The 22,870-nt window shown below is 45.8% G+C and overlaps 3 protein-coding genes across 4 annotated transcripts; all 3 read right to left on the bottom strand.

Annotated features, from left to right (window-relative positions):
* Positions 1-186: 186 nt before the first annotated feature.
* On the bottom strand, positions 187-4,718 carry HOXB7 (homeobox B7). Its single transcript, XM_074162954.1, has 2 exons — positions 4,237-4,718; positions 187-1,151 (listed from the first exon to the last, which is right to left on the bottom strand). The coding sequence occupies exons 1-2, from the start codon at positions 4,634-4,636 to the stop codon at positions 898-900; spliced, it is 654 nt and encodes a 217-aa protein (XP_074019055.1). The 5' UTR covers positions 4,637-4,718; the 3' UTR covers positions 187-897.
* Positions 4,719-7,175: 2,457 nt separating this feature from the next.
* HOXB8 (homeobox B8) lies at positions 7,176-8,711 on the bottom strand. Of its 2 annotated transcripts, none has more exons than XM_074162951.1 (2): positions 8,291-8,711; positions 7,176-7,483 (listed from the first exon to the last, which is right to left on the bottom strand). In XM_074162951.1, the coding sequence occupies exons 1-2, from the start codon at positions 8,709-8,711 to the stop codon at positions 7,176-7,178; spliced, it is 729 nt and encodes a 242-aa protein (XP_074019052.1). The 2 variants fall into 2 exon arrangements, with proteins under 2 accessions (XP_074019052.1, XP_074019053.1); XM_074162952.1 differs by having other exon boundaries at positions 7,176-7,480.
* Positions 8,712-17,963: 9,252 nt separating this feature from the next.
* Positions 17,964-22,397, bottom strand: HOXB9 (homeobox B9). Its single transcript, XM_074162860.1, has 2 exons — positions 21,890-22,397; positions 17,964-18,199 (listed from the first exon to the last, which is right to left on the bottom strand). Exons 1-2 carry the CDS (start codon positions 22,395-22,397, stop codon positions 17,964-17,966), a joined length of 744 nt encoding a protein of 247 aa, XP_074018961.1.
* Between the last annotated feature and the right edge of the window lie 473 nt (positions 22,398-22,870).

The following is a 22,870-nucleotide window of genomic DNA, read 5'->3' as shown; positions in this document are numbered from 1 at the left end:
AAAAGGCATTCAGATTTTGAAAGGAGTGACTGCCTCAAAAAAAGAGAGACGCTCAGGACGATAGGTCGGGGCGTGTATTAATCTCAAAGGATCTTTTAGTACATTTATTTTGCGTGGGAAAAGGCAATTCCAAACGCCCGGGTGTAATTTTTAACAGGGGGAAGGAACCCAACGCGATGGTAGATTACTGGAGATTTCCTTTTTATTTCGAAGAATAATAATCACAGACATGGGGAGGAAAAAAAAACAAACAAAAAAAAAAAGCAACGCGTCGCCATTAAATAATTCGCTACTTTGATATACACCATTTTACGTAGCACAATATTAATTCCTCTCCTTTCTTTTTTTTTTTTTCGTAGAGACTCGAACAAGGAAGAAACCCAGGTAAAAATATACACAGACAAAAGAGCATAGCAAGGAGAAAAGAACCACGGAGGTTACAGGGAGAAGGCGTAATAATCATTCATATTATGTACAGGACTATATACGCTAAGTATAATTTGCATTCAGACTTTCAGGTCACATTTTCTAAATTAAAGGTGCTAAACACGACCACGTTACTTCATACCAAAAAAGTACACAGCGAAGTACAAACGGAGATTTACAAATTACTTGTACTATAGGAAGACTCACATAGAAAAAATGTGTCTATTCTGACTCTAAAGCCACATTTAATAGGTAGATAGTCATTCTATTGTACAAAAAAAAAAGACTTTAATATAGGTAGTATTTTTTTTTCAGTGTCAGGAAACACAATGTATCATTCCTAGGGTTTTTAATTATTTATGCACTTATCATTTATCTATTTTAATATATAGTCTTTTCCTGTGTGTTTTTCCCCCCCCCTTTTCTTCTCGCGTGGGTGTCCACGTTTCCCGCATCCACCTCTCGCCCCTTTCATTCCTCCTCGTCGTCCTCCGCGTCCTGTTTTTCCTGGCTGTTGGAACCGGAGCAGGCAGTTTTATTTTCTTTTTTCCACTTCATGCGCCTGTTCTGGAACCAGATTTTGATCTGTCTCTCGGTGAGACACAGGGCGTGGGCGATCTCGATGCGTCTCCTCCGCGTCAGGTAGCGGTTGTAGTGGAATTCCTTCTCCAGCTCCAGGGTCTGGTACCTGGTGTAGGTCTGGCGGCCGCGTTTTCTGTCGGTGCCTGGGAAATAAATACAGGTTTAGGTCAGCTGGGGAGGAGGGGGGGGTGTGTGTGTTTAGGGGAGATGTTTTGGGGGCTGCTGGCTTGGTTTGCTCTCCTCCTTTCGTCTTTGGGTGCTGCTTAGCAAGCACCCATCCACCGCAGTCCCACGGGGTGGGGGGAGAAAACCCTCGGAGGATCCGTACAAGCTGGGCCAGCCCTTCTTTTTATTTGCGAGACCGAGTCATTCTGATCTCGCAAATTTTCCCCACCTCACTCTCCCTCTTCTCAGCCCCCAAACCACCCCAGCTTTAATTTCCCTTCCTCTCGGAAAAGCGTGCAGTGCTTTTCGCTTTTTTTTGTTCGTTTGTCTGCCTCTGCGTGTCTCCGAGTGAACGACAAACTTCAGAAAGTTTCCTGCCCTCGTAGGACCCTCCAGACTCCGAGCTCCTGCTTTAATTTTCATGTAGACACCAGAAATTTCGGGTGGTTGGGGAAGAAATAGAGAAATACTGTCGAGCCAGAGCGAGAAGAGGCATCTGCCACCTACACAAATCCAAGTATTTGTCCTCTTTTAAAGCTGTCATCAGGGCGCCTGCTTGGAAGGTGTGTGATGGTCTTAATTATTTCAGGGGATGTTTTAGGCACAGAATTTACTTCTGGGGCTGGCAAAGGAGCTTCCACCCCACAGGCTGCGCTCGTGGGGGTGTCTGCAGATGAGAAGTACCTCAATACAGCCCAGGCTCCCCACCACCCTCCAGCTGCCTGCGAGCGGGGTTTGGAAAGGGCCCAGCTCCTAATTCCCCCTTCCACCCGACATTTCCTGCAGCCTGATTGGAAATAATTCTACAATATGGTGTTTGTGATCCTCACTCTATTTTCTATGTAAATGCTATGTATATCTATAGCATAACGTATTCTTTCCCAGAGCAGTGGGGATGGTGAGCAGCAGCCCTCGGCCTCTCCTCCACACATTCCACTGGACTCCCCTTCTTCTTCCCTTTTTTACACACCCACCCACCCCCCTTTCTTTTTAAAAAGAAGAAGAAAAGATCTAGTCATTAAAAGGGGGGGGGGGGGGGGGGGGGGGGCGGAAAAAGAAGGCAAAATAGCCAGGCTAGCTGTAAAGTAAAAATGTGCAGGTCGTGGAATGTGGGTTGTAAAATCCGCTGAGGGGAGAGCCATAAACTGCTGCTGAATAGGGATGACAACTCTATCTCTGCTCGCTGATGAAATTCCACAAGCGCGATCGCACAGTGGGCATGAGGCACCGGGGGGGGGGGGGGGGGGGGGATTAGGAGGGGTGGAAAGGGGACCCCGCTTTTACGACCGAAGTCGATTTTCTCTGGTTTTGGGCACAGCAGATCCCAGAGCATCCAGGGGCTTTGGAGCGCAGGTTCGGTGTTTTTTTTGCCCTGCTTCCAAACCCTCTCTCATGTTGATCCTCGCAGCGTCACAGGCTAAAAAAGGGGGGGTAAGTGGGGAGGGGGGGGGGTTTCTTAAATCTAAAGTCAGATAAAAGCAGAGATGAAGTGTTTACGGCCAGAAATATTTGGTCTTTGATAAATCAACTGTAGAAGTGAATGAATTATGGAGCAGGTAATGGAAAGAACTGACCACCAAATAAGTGTGAGGGTAACTCCTGCCTTTATAAGCCGCTATACATTGGCTGCTCCGCTGTTTTCTTTTTCCTCTGCTTCGCAGGGAGGTTGGCCCTCACTCCCCTCGCCCCCCAGGGCTGCTAACAAGGCCCTTTCCCAATATTTTGGCCGCGGAGGGAGGCTGGCTCGCAGGGATGCTCTCAAGTTGCAATCTGGCAGGGCAGAGGAGAAGCCGGGGTGGCTGGAAAATGAGCTCACGCCTTCCCCTCCGCTCCCAGCCGGGACAGCAGCGCCTTCCCCCCCCTCACACCCCCCCCCCACCCCCCCCCCCCCTTCTCAAGATTACACGAGTGTAAACACCACCACGCGTGTGCATGGACACCGGCCGGGCTGCTCCTAGAGGGGGGGAGCCCGGCCCCGAGCCTCCAACCCGGTCCCGGTGGGCTCCCTGCAGCCGGGACCGCTCCCGCGCGAGGGAAATGGATATTTATTAAATGTTAATTGACATTAATACCCTGAGACGGAGCGCGTTGGTGACTGAAGGCAGCGCGGCCGCCCGGCGTTCAGCGGGATTGAGACACATGTGCGGGGGGCAGCCTGTCCCGGCGTGGGGCGTCCCCCGCCCCGCTCCGCTCCCGCGGAACACTGCGCGGGCCTTCCGCGGACTTGCGCTGCCCTGCGCCGCGGTAGCGTCCCGGTGGCAGGGCCACGCTGGGGTCCCCAAAGAGCCTTCCCCCAACGTGCGGAGCACACCGCACCCCTCCGCGGGTGATGTTTTTCGGGAGGTGACACAGGCAAACCTGCTCCCCCCCCACCCCCCCATATCCATCCATCCATCCATCCATCCATCCATCCATCCATCCGGATTCCGGCCGGAGTGTCACTGTTTTAAGAGCGGGGCTTTTAATTGCCCCGGGAATGATGTGTTGCTGTTTTCTGAAGGCAACACGCTACCCTTAATTGCGGTGTCTGGGATATTGCGGCGAGGGGGTGGCAAATGAAGGTTTTGCAGTCCAACAGAAGCCAAACCAAGCTTGGAGGCGCCTCCCATAAACAGTTTCTTTCAGAATCTATATCTATATCTACGCGGGGGTAGCACAATCTCCATCCTGTAAATAGAGGAGAAGAAGGGGCTGGCCATTATTTCTGCAGCTCGCTCTGTCCCCTCTAAGACAAACTGCCTTTTGCACGGCACACACACGGCCCCAGCAACACCAATAAATATTTAAAGCTAAAAAGGATGGCTTTATGGCGGGGAGGGGGGAGTGCGGAGGGGGGGGGGGGGGTAGGGGGGAGGGGGTCGCTCTCTCCCTCTCTCTTTTGAAGATGCGTTTTCAGTGAAACGTCATGAAAGGAGTTGGGGACAATTCCCCCCCTCCCCTCCCCCTCCGCCACCCCCCGCGCACGCCATCGAATAATTTACACTCCCCCCACCTCCCCTCACCCGCCAACCCCCCCCCCCCCAAGCACCCCGGGCTCCTTTCTTTAGGGAGGCTGGGACTTACCTGTGCTCCTCATCCAGGGGTAGATACGGAAGTTACTGTCGCTTTGCAAATCTGAGTCCCTCTGGTCCGTTTTGCTGCAATTCTGCTTGGAAGCATCTCCCGGGCACATCATGGAGAGGTTTTGCTCAAAAGGGGAACAGTGCATGTTGAAGGAGCCGGGCTCCAGGCCGTAACCGGAGGAATACATGCTGGGGGGCTGGGGGTGCACGGCGCTGCCACTGGAGTAGAGCCCGGGCATGGAGGCGGCGAAGGGAGGCGTGGATCCGGCCCCATACCCCGCTCGCTGGGTGTTGGAGGCGAAAGCGCAAGAAGTTTGCTCGGGAAAGACTCCGGATGGGAAAACCGAACTTGCGGCTTGATATTTAGAAAATAAAGCATTCGCATAATACAATGAACTCATAATTTGGCCGGGTGATTTGTAGGTCGGGACGTTTTAGTGTCGGTTTTACGAGGTACCGTGATATATTACGGAATTAGAGTCCAGATTTACACCAAAAAGGAGCCCTTTTTCCTCCCGGCCCATGTGACGCGCGGGCACGTGGCTCCGGCGGCGCCAATCGCCGCCCGCTCCCTCCTCGGGGGCAAAAAATTGTAGTGCTGCTGGATTTATAAAATATGATAAATAATTGATGCGATATAAAACCCTCCAAGATCTATGCTGGAAGGGGTGAAATTGTGCTGGAGTCGATAAGCAACCTGTAATCAGTTTTCAGCTCAGACCGAGGGAGAAAGGGAAAAGGGGAAGGGGGGGGGAGGGGGGGGGGCGGGGGGCAAAAGCACGTTGCTGATAAACCAGCGTCTCCCTCTCGGTCTCTCTCTGCTGGAGGAAAAGGAAGGGAGCTCTATTTATCCCTTTATTGATCCCGTCTAAAATTCCCTCCTTTCGCACCATTTCCCCGGCTCCGAGGTACTTTTTCACAGGACTCTACATAATTCCCTCCCCCCTTGACCCTCTCCCCCTCCCCAGCCCCCCCCCCCCCCAAAAAAAAAAAAAAAAAAAGACAAATGTCTCATTGATACCTAATAGTTTCAGGGTCCTTTTTCCCCAAATGCCATTCAGCTCTATATCTAATTTATTCCAGTGCCACGGGCTTTGAGCTTCGTATTGAGCTGGCATTTGCTTTTCTTGTTGCGAAAAATAAAGAGTGTACAGATCCCTTGTTCAGCGTGTCAGCGGTTCTGCGGGACTCAATTACAGTTAGAAGTAAAACCTCACCAGCTGGCTGCTTTGCTTTCTGCTGCAGAAGCACAGAGACCTTCCAAAATGTGATCTGCCTCTTTTTTTTTTTTTTTCTTCTTTTTTTTTTTTTTTTTTTTTTAAGGGAAGGGATTGGGGGGGTGGGGGGTGGTTTAAAAAGAAAGAAAGAAAGAAAGTAAGTCTTACAGGCAGGAAAAGCAGCCCAGACAATGGTGGATGTGCATCTAGGGTTTGTGGTGGTTCTCCTTTCCCAAGGTTATGTTGCAAGGGGGTGGGGGTGCGTCCCCGCACTCCTCTATTGCCATGGCAGGGCAGCTCGACAGGCGAAGGAGCAGAAAGCAGCTCAGCTGCGCGGCTGACAATTTATTTTTTTTTTTTGCAGCGAGATGAGTGGGAGGAAAAGAGAGGGGGGACCCAGAGCTGGGCTGCATCTTGCGGGGAGAGTGGGGTGGGCGAGGAGAGAGGAAGAAAGGAGGAAAGAGAAAGGAAAGAGGAAAAACAAAACAAAAAAAAAACCCAACCAAAACAAAACAAGCCACGTTACCTTCAGGAAGGATTTCCACACAGCCTCCCAACCTGTCACCACCCAGGAACTGTTAGAAACAACAACAAGAGCAGAAGCCATGGCAGTTGCCCCGGCCCCCTCCCCTTCCCCGCGGCTCCCAGGCAGCAGCTCCCCGGCCCCAGCCCGTCCCAGCAGCGATCCAGCCCGCCAGCATCTCTCCAGGCAAAGAAGTCTTTGATGGCCAGGGCTGCAGCTCCGACACAATTGACTTTTATTTCCTTTCTATCAAAGTGGTCCTGGAGGAAATGGAGCAGGGTAAAAGAATGATGTCACGGAATTCTCGCTTGTAAACTTTATTGTAACTTTCTTCCGCCGCTTCCAGGTTTAGACAATAGAACAAAGTGATGAAAGAACAACAAAATATATCATTAGTTCCCCCAATAAAGTAATTCACGTATACAGTATACATTCTTTTTCACAGTTAACCTAAAGATCACTTTACAACTTGCTTCACTGTGCGCATGCTAACTAAAGGAGAGAAAAACGCTTTTTTTCTTGTCTTTTTTTTTTCTTTTTTTCCCTTTTTTTTGGAAGAGACATTTAAAAATTGTAAAAAAAAAAAAAAAATCCCTAACCAAAGAAAAGAACAGAAGTAAGGAAAGTAAAGAGAGAAAGAGAGAGAAAAAGAGAGATAACTATAGCATAAATAGGCAGTTTCATGTTGTTGGGATGTTTGTTTCAATAGCTACCTCCAATACATACAGATAAACCACAACAAAAAAAGGTGGAAAATAATAATAATAATTAAAAAAAAAAAAAGTGCACAAATGTAATTTCACGTAACTCCTATAGCATTGAAAGCTATGTTAACCAACCCACCCCCCAGGAAAGAAGAGAGAGACAGAGAGAAAGACAGAGAGAGAGAGAAAATTTCACAGTCATGTTTTACATAAGCTATTGCGTTACACTACCACTAGTTAATAACTGGCAAAAGGCAGGAGAGACCTCCCGATCACTTTTGCATACTGTTCATTGTATCAAAGGATAATCAGGAAAGTGGTGCTTACAGCTATATTGTTTTACAGCAATAAAAGGGTTTTTTTTTTTTTTTCCTTTCTCTTTTCTATGCATTGTTGGTTTTTTTCCCACCCCTCCCTTACATTAACTGCCATTAACGTGGGGCTCAGGGGCTCTTCCACCCCAGCAGCGCTTGCCTTTCAGTCCTTAAAAATCCTTTTATTTCTTGTCCGCCTTCTGTGCTTCCCCTTCCTCGTCCACCTCCTGGGCTCTTTCCATTTTCTGTTTTTCCAGTTCTTCCTGCTCGCATTTGCTGCTGGGAAACTTGTCTTTGTTGTTTTCCTTTTTCCATTTCATCCTCCTGTTCTGGAACCAGATTTTGACCTGCCTTTCTGTCAATCCCAGGGCATGCGAGACCTCGATCCTCCGTTTGCGGGTCAGGTAGGGATTAAATAGAAATTCCTTCTCCAGTTCCAGCGTCTGGTAGCGGCTGTAGGTTTGCCTCCCCCTCCTCCGTCCAGCGGCTGCTGGGGAATTGCAAAGGTTGGGTGGAAGAGGGGAAGAAGAGAAGGAGGTTGAAAGATACATAAACCAGGCTCGGGAATAGGCACACACAGGCTCACACCCGCTCACACACACACACACACACTCACACACACACACACTCACACACACACACACACAGGCACGGGAGGGGGAGGAAGAAAGGACTCGCAGGAGCAAAGGCAGGAAGCAAAGAGGGAGAGGGAAAGGCTCCTGTAGAATATTATAAAAGGGAAGATGGTTATAAAGGAAAGGGGTGATGGTGGCAGGAGAGGGGGAGGGGGGTCACCCACCAGCCCACTCCGAGCAGCCCAGCTAAAGCCTGCACTTGCACACTTATTATTACCCGAACCACAACAACAACAACAACAGACTCCGGCTCTTTGGGATCCCGAAAAAGAAAAGAAAGAAAAAAAAAAAAAAAAAAAAAAAAAAAGAGCTGCAGCCCGGGGAGAGCAAGCAGCACCACCGAAATCCCAAATCAAACGCAAAACAAAAATGAAGGGGCTTTTTTAAGGCTATAAAAGTGCCATAAACTTTAAGGACGCTTCCTTCCACAGAAAGCCCGGCTCGCTCAGCCCCCAGAAGAAAAGGTCTCCTTCAGGGTAATTAAACTATAAAGCAATTTACAAGTGCAAAAGTTTACCCCCATAAAGCAGTAAAATACAGTCACTGGGGAAGAAAAAGGGAGCGAAAGAAAGCAAGCAAGCGAGAGGGGCAGAAAGAAAGCAAGAGGGCTACTTTATGGGCTCAGGAAATGCCTCCTCGCTGTCCTTTCCATCTCGCCTCACCTTGCGGTCGCATCCAGGGGAAAAGCTGGGTCGGAGAAGGGCTCTGCTCCGAGCTCTCCGCCTCCTCTCCAAGGCCGCTGGCAGCGAGCTTGCAGTCCGTGTACTGCACCAAGTCCGACTCCTGGGCGCTGAAGAGGCTCTGCCTTTGCAAGGGGTCGTAGCCATAGAAGTTGCTGGGGTCCCCATGGCACGCCACGGCGCAGGGATTCTGTTGGTAAGGGGAGCTGGAGAGTGAGGATGCTCCGTGGTAAAACTCCTGGATTTGGGTCGGATGCTGGAAGGTGCCCCCCGTGCTGGGTCCGTACACCACCGTGGGTCTGCCCCCAAGATCCTGAGCGAACCCACAGTCATAGTAATTGGGACGCAAGGAGTCCCCGGTTTTGTATTTGGAGAAGAGTGAGTTGACAAAATAAGAGCTCATTTTAATTTAAATAAGAATATTTGTTCGGAGGAGGAAGAAAAGGAGGGAAAAAAAAAAAAAAAAAAAAAAAAGCCAACCAAACCAGACCACGGGAATCTATTAGCAAAAAAAGAAAGCGCTAAGATGCTAAGCAACGACAGTTTGTGATTTCCAGGAATATAAAAGGAGGATATAATCAAAACTCTAAGCCTGCATGATATTGAATTCTTTCCTCCCCCCCACCCCTAAAAAAAAAAAAAAATCGCCACTTAAAGAGTTCTCGCTTTACATTTCCAAGAAGAGATGCCAGTTCATAAACAGTTTTCAGTGATTTACTTCAGCGCAAATGAGTTGTTTCATATTTTGCAGTGTCTTTTCATGATCATTTGCATCTATTACCAAAACCTCATCCTATTGGCTTCTCCTTACTCCACACGGACTCTGCACTGCATGATTGTGAAAGGAAGAGTGTGAGAGAATAAAGAAGGAAAAGCAAGCGAGGGGGAGCGAGAGAGGGAGAGGGAGCGAGAGAGAGAGAGAGAGAGAGGGAGCGAGAGGGGAAGGGAGAAGGAGGTGGGGTGAATATACGGATTAAATATGTTTAACTACCTACATTAATGAGATATCGCTCGCCTCACAACAAATCACATACCTAGACCACCCAAAAGATTGATTTTTGGGGAGTGTTGGAAAATTAAAGAGAAGCGCTCGCAGTCGTTAATTTCAAAATTTTAACGAGGCAGTTTTAGCCTTTTTAAATGTCAGGGTCGCTTTGGAAAACTGTAAAAGAACACGATTTAATTGCTACCAGTTTTAAAAGGTCCTATAAATGTAATTGGTATTTTAATACAAGTTATCAAATCATACAGCTTCTTACCCTAAACATATTTTAAAACAAACGAGGTAGTCATATTTAACATTTTAATGATCAATTTCCTTATTATTGATAAAGGTTTAACTATCACATGAAGGGAATTGCATTTGTAATAGCCCCAAAAAAGGCTGTAAACTGTTTAACAAACTATAAAACGCCATAAAGCCGGGGATGTTGTTGTTGTTTATACCGCACTACATAAAAGCCGTTAGGATTTTACGAGTTCGTTCCTCTACCGCTATAAAGCAGAGGTTTCGATTGGACCCGTCCGCATTACAGCGAGATGTCGAGGTGTCAATATTGAATTAAAATGATTATAGTTTTTCATATATAACATTGACTTCTCGCGTCTCTCCCGCAGCCCCCTCCCCTGCCTCCCTCCTCCCCCGCCGAGGACTTGTTCAAGATGTGGTCGGGGATGATTGCGAACTAAAAGTATTGTGTCGCTTATCACATCCAGAACAGAACCTTTATGGTCAGTAACTGATGGCTGTTCCCTACCTCACCCCCTCCTCAATAACTTCTTCTTTTTTTTTTTTTTTTTTTTTTTTTTTTTTTTTTAATTTTTTTTTTTTTTTTTCCATGATACTTCTGATGAAAACTGGGGAGAAGAGGGGGGGATGGGGTCAGGGAGAGAGGAGAGAGGCTTTCTATTTTATTGGCGTTTGGTAACAACGGAGCAAACTTACCCCTAAGATGCCAACGCTGCAATTTTCCACCGTCTAAACACACAGGGGGTAGATTTTGAAATTCATTTATCGCAGTCAGCAAATATTACCGAGACGTATTTCAGCTAATAACCACACCAAGCCCTCCCCAACCCAAAGGCTGCCCCAGCCTGCCTAACACCCACGGCGCCCCTCCAAGCCCCTCGCAATGCCAGCTGTATTTTCCAATCCTTCCACCTTCAACAGGAGTTTAAAGACACCCCTTTTAAAAGCCTATTTATTTATTATTTTCCCTTTGCCCTCCCTTGATTTCTGCTGCTTCCCATCGCATCCCTCTGCGCGGGTTTGACACGAGAAAGGTGAATTGAAGACGGTTTCACTCCTGCCTGCCTTGAACCGAGGGACAATTTTCAACCTCCAGAACACGGAAAAAGAGGAAAAAGTTGAAATGTTTCGGTTAGTCTGTCTTGCCAGGGCTTTGGTACAAAAAAATACTTGAATTAAAATTGGCAGTGGGAATAGGCAGGGAATTAAGAAAGAGAAAGGGAGAGAGCGAGAAAGAAAGAAAACAAGGATAGTAACGGAATAAAACTTTAAAACCATCCTTTGAGAAATTATTTAAGTAAATACGTTTCCTTTATTTTGTGTAAGGATAATTTCAGTCGAGTCTAAGAGCCTTTTCAAGTAATTATTGTTGTTGGCGTACTTGCAGTGGTATAATTAAGGCTTTTTCCCCCCTAAAAGGCAAGTTAACATTTTATTTTTCTCAACACTTTTATTGTCGATTGAGCAGATTTTGGTTTCATCTTTGAACATAAAACCCCAGAAATGGTGCACAGAAGTAAATAGAGCTTTGCAGCCTGGCGTGGGGATGCTCGATGCTAGAATTTTCAAGAAAGAAAAAAATAAAATAAAATAATCTGAATCGAGTAAAGTATTTTTAGAAAAGAAGCTGTCTTCTTTGCAGGCGTACTCCCATCTACTGAAGTTTTAAAAGTAAAAATAGCAGGAATTCCCGTTCATATGTGGACCCCAGGAAGGCGGGAGTGAAGTTGTTCTTGGAAGTTAACATTTTTATCAAGTGCAGTAGAATTTTATGGTCGTGAAGTGATGGTAACTCACCAATGCACCAGAAATCAATGGCTGATCTTAAATCATTCATATACTGTACTCAGATTCCTGATGAAAGGAAAATGTTTCTATTATAAGAAAAAACAAGCGGGGATGTGTGTGTGTGTGTCTGGGAGAGAGAAGATAATTTATAAATACCCAGTGGAGGAAAGATTTATTAGGAATTCTCAAGGAAAAAAAAAAAACCTTTCTTGGGTAAACCTTAACTTTTCACTACTCTGCATTTTACTGAATGCACAAGGGCAAGATTTTTCTTAATTTTCCCCATCTATTTCTGTTTACATTTGTATTTATTTTATAGCGTCTGAACAGAGTCTTGAGATGCTTAAACTTCGCTTTTTAAAACAACATATCGCATCCTGTTCTGTTGTGGGTGTGGGTTTAATTTGTTACATTCTTCCCCAGAATGCTGCTTCTCGGAGAACGGGCGTATTTTCTGGTGGAACTGGGGAGAAACGTTTATTCAGAAAATACCCGTTTATAACAATTTGGAAGAAAACCTTTATTGAAATTATCGCCACCGTTCCTTTCTATGTTATTTGTAGCCGAATTTGCAGCTGAAGGACTGGAACGTCTGAACAGTTTTTGTCTGGTAATTTGGAAGAAACAAAGGCCAAAATAAAAGTGGACTAGCGGAGTTAAAAGTTTAAATTTTTGCTGCCACCGCATCAGTGGGGTATTTATACGTATCACAAAACGTGGTAAGTTAATAGCGTTTTGGATTATTTTCCTGTTTTGTAGGATTTTAAAATATGGCCAAACATATTAAGTGAAGACCTTGGGCAAAGAGCAGCAGCGTTACCAAAAGACGGAGCAACTGTACCAAAAATTACCGATTCGACTTCTAAAAAGCATTATTTTTGTCCGGAGATGGCTATGAATCTATAAACGTATAAAATAAAGAGCGGAGAAAGCACAGCTCATCCTAACGGCTGAGGGAAAGGGTCAGGGGGAAATAGCCTGATTCTGGGTGCTCCTTTCTCCCCGAAATCTTGGAGCCACGCTCTTTTCCAGCCCTGCAAACGTAAATCTTCGGTTTGGAGATAATTAAGCTGCCCTCCCACCTCCACCCCAATCAGCAGAAGACAAAACCCCATGGTTTGGGGTGGTTTTTTTTTTTTTCCTTCCCTTTTAAATGAAGATTTCAAATAGATGCGTGTCCCACGTCTCACCGCATCCCAGCACAGAGCCTCCAGATTAACTCTCTTTTTTAAAATAATAAAAAAAACCAACCCCAGACCTCGCATAATTTACCCTCGCAGGGAAAAATAGACGTAACCTATAAAATCGGCAAAATGGCTATAATTAACCCTATATTTTATGCTTCGGGATTATTCGTGCTCGCCAGGCAACAGCCCGCTTGCCGCCGCTAATGAAGTCAAGGTGTTACGCGGAGGCCCGCGGCCGCGCGCGGGAGACGCGCGTCTTGCGTGGAGCAAGGGCGCCACCTAGCGGCAACGCGCGGAGCTGCAGCCCGCGCGGTGGAGGGGGAGATTTCCTTCGGGGTGGGGGCAGAAAAAAGCGGTGGTGGGGGGGCATGGAGGTGTCCCCGTCGGGACCTGGGGAAATAAAACCAGGGAAAAGCGAGGGGAGGGCGAGGGAGGGAAAAAAAAAAGGGAGAAAAGGGAAAATGGAGATATCCCTCCTCACCCCGCAGGGTTGAAGTTTTACGCGGGGAAAACTGCACCATCCAGCCGGCAATAAAAGAGGGGAAAATGGGTTTGCTTTTGAAAACCGCTATTGTTTCAAATTCCGAGACTAAACAATTGGTCATTCTGCTCTGGAGGGGGAAGGCCAGGGCTGTAAACCCATAAAGAGCTTCCCAAGCCCAGACGTCTCGCCAGAACTTCGAGTGTGTGAGCGGAGGGGGAGTGTGTGTGTGTGTGTTGTTGTGTGCACGGCTCAGCGTTCTGGCAGCCTGGAATTGCTTTAAAGGGAAAAGAGAAAAAAAAAAAAAAAAAAAAAAAAGGGGGGGGGGGAAGAAGAGGGAAAAAAAAAAAAAAAAAAAAAGAACAAAGGGAATCATCCAGAGCGCTGGATTTTCACGGCATCTGCAAAAGAAGAATAAATTAGCCAGAGTCCCTCCCCACCTTTTCTCTCCCTCTCCCCCACCCCTTATTTCCAAAATACCCCCTCCCCTAGGAAAAAAAAAAAAAAAAAAGGGGAAAAAAAAAAGGAAAAAAAAAGAAGAGGGGAACTTTGTATGTGACTGAAGCAGAAACAAGAGCATTTACACGTTGGGTTTCCCCACATTCCCAAGTCGTTGTAGTAATTTAGGAGTTCCTGAAAGTTTTCTTGCACTGTTTGCTTTACAGCCGTTTAGTTCCTTAACCTTCAGAAATTTATACCCTATAAAGTTTTATAGCGGTCATATTCTTTTATTGCAGCACACTGCACTGAATTTTCCTTTTTTTTTTTATGACAAGTTACTTCCCTTTCTCTCTCTTCCCTCACTAAGCTCCAAATATCTTTCTTCTTCTTTTGTTTTCTTTTCAGAGCCGCCCCAAAGAAAGGATTTTTTTTAAGAAGTGAAATATTGCCCTTTAGAGTGCCCATTATGTTAAAAATTAGTGGAGAGAGATTCTTGGTTATATTTCTCACTACCTGCTTCCTGCAGGGCTGAGCAGGTCTTAGGGTTTGTTTGTTTTTTAAATATAGAGATAGAAACACTTTCCAAGCGCTTGTATTTCTTCATGAGCAATAAAATGTCAAACGAATTTAGAGACGGAGTTATAGGAGCCGCTCATTGAGCCCTTGGAAAAAGGAACCGCGTGTCAAATCCGAGGTGATGCCAAGCAGGGAGAGCGGGGTGGGGTTTCTCACTGTTTGTTTTGGGTTTCTAATTTTCCTTTAGCAGAGTTTTCCTCGGGCGGTAGAGGAATAAACCAAAGAAAAGTCAAATAAAGCCAGTCCGTTCTGCGCCTTTGCTTCTGGTCCCCTTAGGCTGATGTGGGAAAGCAAAGATTAAACCCTCGGAAACAAACAAATAAACAAGCGAACAAACAAGCAGCCACCGGGAAATGTAACCAAAGATTAAAGATCGCCAATTTAAAATTAAAACAATTTTAAAAAATATTTAGAAACTCAGCAAGTTTCAACGGGACCAAGTAAACACTTGCTACGCCAGAAAGGAATTACTTCCATTTGCCTCTGGACACTTTTTTTTTAACCTAAGCAAAAATTGATTCTTATAATACACTTAACGAGCCACTAAAGAACGCGGGAAAACACAATGAAAATATTTCTGAAATTTTAGATGAAGCAGTATAACACAATGACATATAGGAGCTGTTGTTCTAAAATCGATTTTTATTCTGGAGCATTAAACATCTCTGGAAAATACATCCGGGCTGATGCTACAGAAGACAGTTTTTCCAACATTTTTAAAGTAAGCATATTTCCTAATAAAATGAACTAACATTTTAAATTCTATTTAAAAAGAACCTTATATTGTCATCTTAAAAATATCCGCTCTTTACCACAATTCTAAGGAAAGTGAAAAAACGCTTCTAAATCCTAGTGGCCGATGGGTTGCAAACATCAATTGAGTCACGGATACGCTTCTGAAAAATATAGTAATGAGGGTTTAGGCAAGTCCATACTCAGTTCGAGATATGAGGAATACACCAATTCAGCACGAAGCAGGTTTGAAATTCATCCATCCTTGAGAAGAATCAAACAAAACTGAAAAATTTGACCGCCCAGCTTAAATACAGCTAAACCACCTTTTTCAACGCACTATAATATTTTTAATAAGTCCAGATTTAGAGAAATGATCCTGCTGCCACCAACTTTTTTTTTTTTTTCCCCCAGCTCAAAATATCTGCGAAACAGCTTTTCTTAATTGAGTTTCGAGGAAGGGGATTAGGGGCTTTGACACAGGGTGAAGTTTGGTTACATTTAACTCCCTCCGGCAACCGAACAGTTAAATTTTGAAGCCCCCAAGGAGCTACTTCATGATGGAAAGTTTTACATGAGAAAGTCTATGGATTAAAAAAAATAATAATAAAAAGGACAAAACTTTCTGAGGAATGGTCTTAAACGCTCGAGATCTGGTTTCTTGTCCAGTGGGAGATTTTCATTATTTTTTTTTACCCCTTTCGAGAGGGATTGAAATGAAATTTCAGTGCAGCGAGGCGCAGCTACTTGATTCTTATCTCTGGATCACGGGGGAAGGAAAAAAAAAAAAAAAAAGGAAAGAAAAGGAAAGAAAAGGAAAGAAAAGGAAAGAAAAGAAAAGAAAAGAAAAGAAAAGAAAAGAAAAGAAAAGAAAAGAAAAGAAAAGAAAAGAAAAGAAAAGAAAAGAAAAGAAAAGAAAAGAAAAGAAAAGAAAAGAAAAGAAAAGAAAAGAAAAGAAAAGAAAAAAAAAAGAAAAAAAAAAAGCAGGAACACTTTCCAAAAACGCAAATCTGCCTATCGCTCCTTCCCAGAGCAATCTCTGTTCAGCAGATAAAAGTGGTCTCACCAAACCTGACGCTAAAGATACACAAATAAGTCGGCTCTGAAATCAGATCCGCACTGGCTCGGTCAGATATTACAGCAGAAATAAATTTCTCTATTTTTCCCCCCACCACCCCCACCCTATTAAAACTAGCCACCTTACACTCGCCTTGTTCCTAGAAAGCCTCCTGGCAGCTAAATATACAAATTTGCACACGAAGAAAACGAGAGAGGTTTATTTCGATATTTTTCCAACCACTATCAACTGCAGAACTCTTCGCATACTTAAAAAAGCCACAGTAGAAACAGAAAACGAGCTTCAACAGTCACAGAAACACAACCACAAACACAGTTTACAATACCCACCATATAGTCAACTGGCACTAACCCCCCCACGCACCCCGGAACCCCCCTTCCCGTCTTCCCTCCCCTCTTCTCCCCCCCCCCCCCCCCCCCGCCCTTCCCAAAACAAAGTTAAGTCTTACAGAGATAAAGGGAAACCAGTCCCGCCCGGGCGGGTTGGAGAAACCTCCAGTGGATCTGTCAGATGAGAAATCGGCTCCGGCCGGCATGACATGAGACCAGGGAGGTCCAGATTTGTTATTTTAAACCCTTCTTCGGGATGAAGATGAGGATGAGGATGGGGGGGGCAGCAGCAGCGCGGAGCCGCCGCATCCCCCGGTGCCACCCCGCGGGACGAAGCTCCTTCCCCGGGGAGGCGGCGGGCCCCGGCCCCGGCGTGGCACTGGGCCCCGGAGGAAAGCGGGTGGCAGTGGGAAAACATGCCGGGAGCTCGCTTCAGGCGAAGAAAAAACAAAAAAAAAACCAAACAAAAAACAACTACAACAAAAAAACACCCACAAAACCCCCACCCCAACAAAACCCCACCGACATTCAAGTATTAAAAGCATCTCAGCGAACGGGAGGGGGAAGGAATACACACAGGCTAGGGTTGGCACTTTATCTCTGCAACAGCCTACTGCTTTAGGAAAAGTCAATTCACAATAAATTATAAATATGCTAGCACTAAGAACACAACCTTCCCCTCCCTTATAGCTCTACTAAGGTAGTTTTTTAACTAGAAAATCCCATTCTTCCTCTCCTCTAAAAGTTAGGAATAAGTTGGCAGGGGTTCTTCCGCCCCTTTTTCTCCTAAATAATTTACAATGCGGCTCTGAGAGTGCCCCCCACACACTCTCTCGCCTCCCTCCCCGTCTTTTCTCCTCTTCCAAGTGACCCAGTATAAAACTACCAGATGAGGAGGTTTGCCTGTAAAGATCCTACTAAACTTTCAGGTCAAAGTCACATATCTGCCATGGCACGATTCGAATAAAAATCTGGCGTAGTAAAACAAACTTTTAAAAAAAAAAAAATAAAGAAAGAAAAATAAGAAAAGAAAAGAAACCCAGCGCGGTTGGGAGTTGGGCTGTCATTAACCGACTACCCCGGTATAAAGTTGGCGAATTGAAAATGATTTGTTGGGTGCAATTAAACGCCAAGTCTTACGAATGTGTCTGTCCTGCAGTAGTTTAATTAAATCGTCTGGTTCCTTGGCCACCTCAACGTGTGAGTGTGAGTGTGAGTGTGTGCGCAGGGGTGTTGTGAATGTTATAGAGGATCATTGTCCTTACGTGGATAAAGAAAGACAGCGAGGTTTGGTGGGGGGCTTGGGCCAGGGTTGGGTTTTTGTTGGGGTTTGGTTTTTGGGTTTTTTTTTTGTAGCCAGTTGTGTTTCCCGTCTTGCTTTCCATGGAGAAAACACGAGCAGAGAGAGCTGCTGCTCAGACAGGAGCCTGTGTCTATGGTACACTGTAGGGAGAAGAAAAGAGGAAAGGGGAGGGGGGGGGGAATAGAGAAAGAAAACAAGAGAAGAGAAACAAAACCCAGCACGTGTCCCCAAAAAGGAGCTGCAGTTTTGGCTAAGTTGCCTCCTTATGTGGCAATACTAAGAAGATTTTTTTTAAAAAATAAAAGAAAATAAAAGGAGAATAATAAGCAACATCTCGCATGCAAAGGTGGAGATGGGACACGGGGAGGTTTTTCCCTCGGGTTTGGGGGGTTTGGCAGCACTACGGCGGGGGTGCGCGGCCGCGGAGGCAGGGGGAGAAAGGGTGGGGAGGGGGATGCTGCTTTTCTGGTGTGTTTTGTTTTGTTTTGTTTTCATTCTTTGCCCTGTTCCTTGTTCATTTTCTTCATTTTCATCCTTCGGTTCTGAAACCAGATTTTGACTTGTCTCTCACTCAGGTTGAGGAGTCTGGCCACTTCGTGTCTACGGTCCCTCGTCAGGTACATATTGAATAAAAACTCCTTCTCTAGTTCCAGGGTCTGGTATTTGGTGTAAGGGCATCGTTTTTTCCGGGAGGAGCGGGCGTGAAGCCAGCTGGCAGCTGGGTTGGCTGAAAGAAAAGCAGCAAGATCAATAGGGTGCAGCTTGAGTGTTTCTCAGAAGGTTTTAATCAGCGCCATCAAATATTAAGATTACGCGGACGCGGACGCACGCCCGGCTGAAAAATACCACACACCCCCCCCCTTAACTCCCCCCAACCACCGCCATCGACGTTAGTAGCAGAGGCCGTAGGAAAAATCAGACGGGATGGTCAGGATGCGCAGATGGGGGGAGCGGGGGGGCGATCCCCAAATGCACAGGCACCCCCGTCCCTCCCGAGTGTGGGGGGGGGGGGGGCTGGGACCCTCGTCCAGGCCGGTCTGTGTTGTCTCTACACCCGGGGATGGGGGCACGCACGCGTGTGCGCACACACATCCCTCTGCACGCCTGTCTGTGCACACACGTACCCCCGCACACCCGCGTGTGTGCGCGCACACGCCCCCGTGTGCGCGCACACACGTGTTCCCACGCACATGCGTGTCCGTGCACACACGTTTCCCTGCACACAAGCATGTTTGGGGGCACGTGTGCCCCTGGCAGAGCTCCCCCCACTTTTCCCCAGGTCCATCTGTGCCAGGTGAACACCCACACGCACTTATAGATTTGCATAACGCCCATCTGCGCGCGTTACGCGCCGCGTATACAAAGAAACCGACGCAAAAAAAAAAAAAAAAAAAAGTGTATATATTATATATTTTTCAGAACGTGTTTTCCCACGTGTCGACAGATTCCCTCCTGTAGCCACGTCACGCAGGAAAAGAGCAGGGAGAGGGGGGCTGGAGAAATTTTTAATAAATCCCGCTGAATTATTTTTTTTTTTTAATTTTTTTTTTTTTTTTCCCTATGTGGCAAAGAAACGGTCGCGATACAATAAACATCCTCTGAGGGGCTGGCCGGGCTCTGCTGCCGGAGATCTGGAGAGTGTCACCCAGAGACGTGGACATTTGCAGGGCTGCAAACGCAGCCAAAAAAATAAATAACAGGCTGCCCGTCACCCTCGCGTGTGGGAGAAGTTACGTGGGAATTTGGTTTTGGGGGTTTTTTTGTGTTTCTTTTTTTTTTTTTTTTTTTTTTTTTTTCAAAAAGGACATTTCGGGAATTAGACTGTTCAAGGAAGGGGGAGAAAAGGACATTTGGGGGGCAAAACTCACCCCCACAGACACGGTAGCGGTGAAGGTCGCACCCAAAGGTGAAGTGGGTTTAGGGTAAATAATAGGGCATTTGCTAATCACATGCAAATATTAGCTGACCGTTGGGTAACTGGGAGGCGGGAAAGAGTAAAATGAAGGGTTATGGACAGACCACGTATTTCTATTTTATTTCCTTTGCCTCCTCTGAAATTATGACTGAAGCCATAAACCTTTACACCAATTAAATGGACCATTATAAATATATACATACACACACGCGCGCGCCATCAGAACGTTTCCTCTACGCAAAATGAAATATATTGAATATTTTTAAAAAATAATCCGGTTAATCTTCCACTGTAAGTACTGCCTCTTACAAATTTGCACGGCTATTTCCTTAATGTAATTGACTTGATCTAATATGCAGAATTAAATATTAAAGAGGAAGAAAGCTGTTAATAATTGATACTGTTAATCCTGCTACCCATCCTTTAATGGCAACGGAGGGCTCTGCTTCATAACAGATTTTTATTCGGTTTGGGTTTATTTTTTGGTCATATCTTGAACCGTTAAAATATAAGATAATTTAAACGCGAATGCTGCTTTATCTATTCACTATACACAAATCCCTAAGCAGGAAAGTGAATGGGAAGAGGTTCTGGCACATCTTTCCTTTAAAATCCAGCAAATACATTAACAGATCCCTGTGCCATGCACAGGGCGGAGGTTCATTATTGCGAAATACTTTCAAAAATGGAAAGAGTCAGGGAAATTGGTGGGAGTACTTTCTGCAAAACAGCTCCTTCTTCCAGCCCTGGCAAGCTCTCAACATCAGCCCAAATTAAACTATTATTTAAAACAAAATATGCGTCGTAACCACATGCCATAGAAACCACACAGCATCCTCTTAGCGCGGGTCCCTGCACTTACTTATAACTTAATAACATTTTCTTGGACAAGATTTTTATATATTCAATTTCAGGGACATTGAGCACAGAACCTGGGTATTTAATTCTCTCAAATCATTCACCTCACGGTTGCAGTTTGTTCTGGATCTCTGCCCAGTACAATAGAATAGGACTTTCTTTTTGTGTGTGTGTGTGAGTGTGTGTGTGTCTGTGTGCAAGTTAAATGGTAGGAAAAAGAAGAAAAAAAAAAAAAAAGAAAAAAGAAAAAAGTATCTCACCATAACATCCTGCACAAGGAGGAGAGGAAACCATGAGGGGCGAGAATATACTGTATTTTTAATCCTATGGTTGCAATGGCAATCTCTGGTGCTGTTCCACCGGGGGGGGGGGGTGGGGAATAGAAGTTAATTCAAGGGGAAAAAGAATGACTGTGTCAGTGCACAGGCTCCGAGGAGTTAGATCCTCGGCGGGGGCTGCTCCTCTGCCAGTTTGGAAAACTTGGACTTTCACTGCAAAATATTTACCGTGGGGGTGAAGGCAAGTTCCCCTTTGCTCGGGCTGGGGCTCCGGTTTATTTCTCAGATGGAAACCAGGAACCAGCCGGGTCGGCACCGGGGGAAAATACTGGTTCTTTCTTACTCAACCGCCATTGCATCATCATTATTATTATTATTATTAACATTATTATAATAATTATAATTATTAATAATAATAGTCTTATTAATAGCATTATTGATAGTATTATTAAATATTTTCAAGGGGAATGATTTTTTTTTTCGATATTTCAGGGGAAAAAAGACAATCCAGCTCGCGAAAAAAAAAGAGCACATGCTGAAGTTTAACTGTTTCCCCAATCTGGCTAGATTACAAATAAAAGCTAATTAAGCTGGAAGCACCCCCTCCTTCTTTTTTTTTTTTTTTTTTTTTTTTTTTTTAACTAGGAAGGAGCGTGCCTTTGAGATATTCATACCCTGAAACGTTGCGTTTAAGAAGCAAACAATTAAAAAATAAACCAAAAACACAATAAACAAACAAACAAACCCGAGGAATAAAACAAAAGACGCCACCACCAAGAGCCCGAGAGCGGGTGAGGAGGGGAGCGAGCCCGTCCCCGCGTCTGCCCGCTGCACCGGGGCGGCGGGCACGGAAAAGCCCCCGCTGCTGTTTACTTCCCCCCACGTGAACTTTTCCTCCGCAATTTCTCCCTTTTCCCCCCTTCTTCGCCTTCTTCTCCCCCCACACCGCCGCCCTCCGCTCCCCTTTCCCCACCTTTCTCCCCGACATTCACGGGCTCCCCCCGTCCCTTCCCTTCCCTTCCCTTCCCTTCCCCACCGCCCGCACCCGCGCAGATTTACTCCCGCTTACTAAAGTGGTCTCTGCTGCCGGAGCCAGCGCTCTGTAGCAAAGAGGATGACTCGCTCCAGCTTTTGTCCGCTCTGGACTCCGTTTAAGCTCGGAGAAGACGCTCATTTTTATTTTTATTTTTATTTACCGGCAGAGACAATGCCACCCCCCTCCCCTCCCCACCTCTCCCCGTAGGTTGGCATCAGCAAGCTGAGACTTTCCTTTAAGCCCTGATTTTAAACTTTACGCAGCATTGTCCCCTTTTATTGCACCTCCTCCAGCTTTTATACTGTTTACTTCCTCACTTTTATAACTTACTTTGATCTGTTCTGTCTTTGTCTTCGCTTCCTTCACAAACTTTATTGTCCTCGAAGCTGGGCCTTTGATTGGAAACGATCCCTTCCCTTGCAGCAGAAGTTTCTAAATTGTACTCCTGTGTTCCCTGTTTATGGACATCCCCGGGACGGCCCAGCAGCGGCTCTGCCTTAACAGATCCCTGCCCGGGGAGGTTCTCTGCTCTGGGTACTGGATCCAGCCAGCTCCGGAGATACCTGCTATCAGATGGGACGCTTTGATGTTGAATATATGGATGGTAGACGGCAGGAAGGGTACCAGAAGAATGTGGATTCAAAGGAGTCCAGGAGGCGCTGAAAACTGGAGGTTTTGGCTGAAAACTACAGGAGGGGAATTCTAGATGCTCATTGTGCCCAGCTTGCCTGGAACTTGTATATTGCCCAGATGAAAATTTAGCTGAAGGCGAGTCTTCACTTTCATGACTTATAATAGAGTCGACATAATAATTGCTAAGAGTCCCAGAAATGGACATTCTCAGACATCATACAAAGCACGGTTCAATGAAGGGAAAAAAATATATAGGACAGATCTAGATTTGTACTCTACCCCCTTCTCCAACTTCCCAGCCAACAAAGTACAGTTGGGCTGCTGTGTTGTGAGCTCCCAGCAAAATGATTGGTCAAACTTTTTTCGTGTGCCTGATAAAGCGTCAGTCTCGGCGTAAATCAATCGAAGCCGAGGGGGCTGCGCTGCGCTGTCATCCGCCCTTGCATTCCATATCAAGGATGGATTGTTTTATGTTTATGCAATGTTGCAAAACGTCAGGAGTTTCGAAAAGCCACCAAACGGACAGAGCTGGGGCTAATATCCCTTCCTAGATATGCTCCTAAAATATTAGGGGGGGTGGGGGAGGTGTGGGTCCGGAAAGGGGGGAGGGGGGGGAAGGGGGGCGGATATTTTTCATTATTTTTTTAAAAGAAAGGTGCTGATGTGCTGGCTTTGCCT

Source organism: Numenius arquata, chromosome 23 (assembly GCF_964106895.1).
Source record: "Numenius arquata chromosome 23, bNumArq3.hap1.1, whole genome shotgun sequence".
NCBI lineage: Eukaryota > Metazoa > Chordata > Aves > Charadriiformes > Scolopacidae > Numenius > Numenius arquata.
The sequence above is the reverse complement of the archived record's forward strand: the minus strand, read 5'-3'. Positions and strand labels throughout refer to the sequence as shown.

Coding starts and splice junctions, on each gene's coding strand:
- HOXB9 (XM_074162860.1), bottom strand. CDS start 22,397: ATGTCCATTTCTGGGACTCTTAGCAATTATTATGTCGACTCTATTATA. Junction 18,200..21,889: donor CAAAGACAGAACAGATCAAA/GTAAGTTATAAA, acceptor CTTTTCTTTCAG/CCAACCCAGCTGCCAGCTGG.
- HOXB8 (XM_074162951.1), bottom strand. CDS start 8,711: ATGAGCTCTTATTTTGTCAACTCACTCTTCTCCAAATACAAAACCGGG. Junction 7,484..8,290: donor CCCCTGGATGCGACCGCAAG/GTGAGGCGAGAT, acceptor GCAATTCCCCAG/CAGCCGCTGGACGGAGGAGG.
- HOXB7 (XM_074162954.1), bottom strand. CDS start 4,636: ATGAGTTCATTGTATTATGCGAATGCTTTATTTTCTAAATATCAAGCC. Junction 1,152..4,236: donor CCCCTGGATGAGGAGCACAG/GTAAGTCCCAGC, acceptor TTTATTTCCCAG/GCACCGACAGAAAACGCGGC.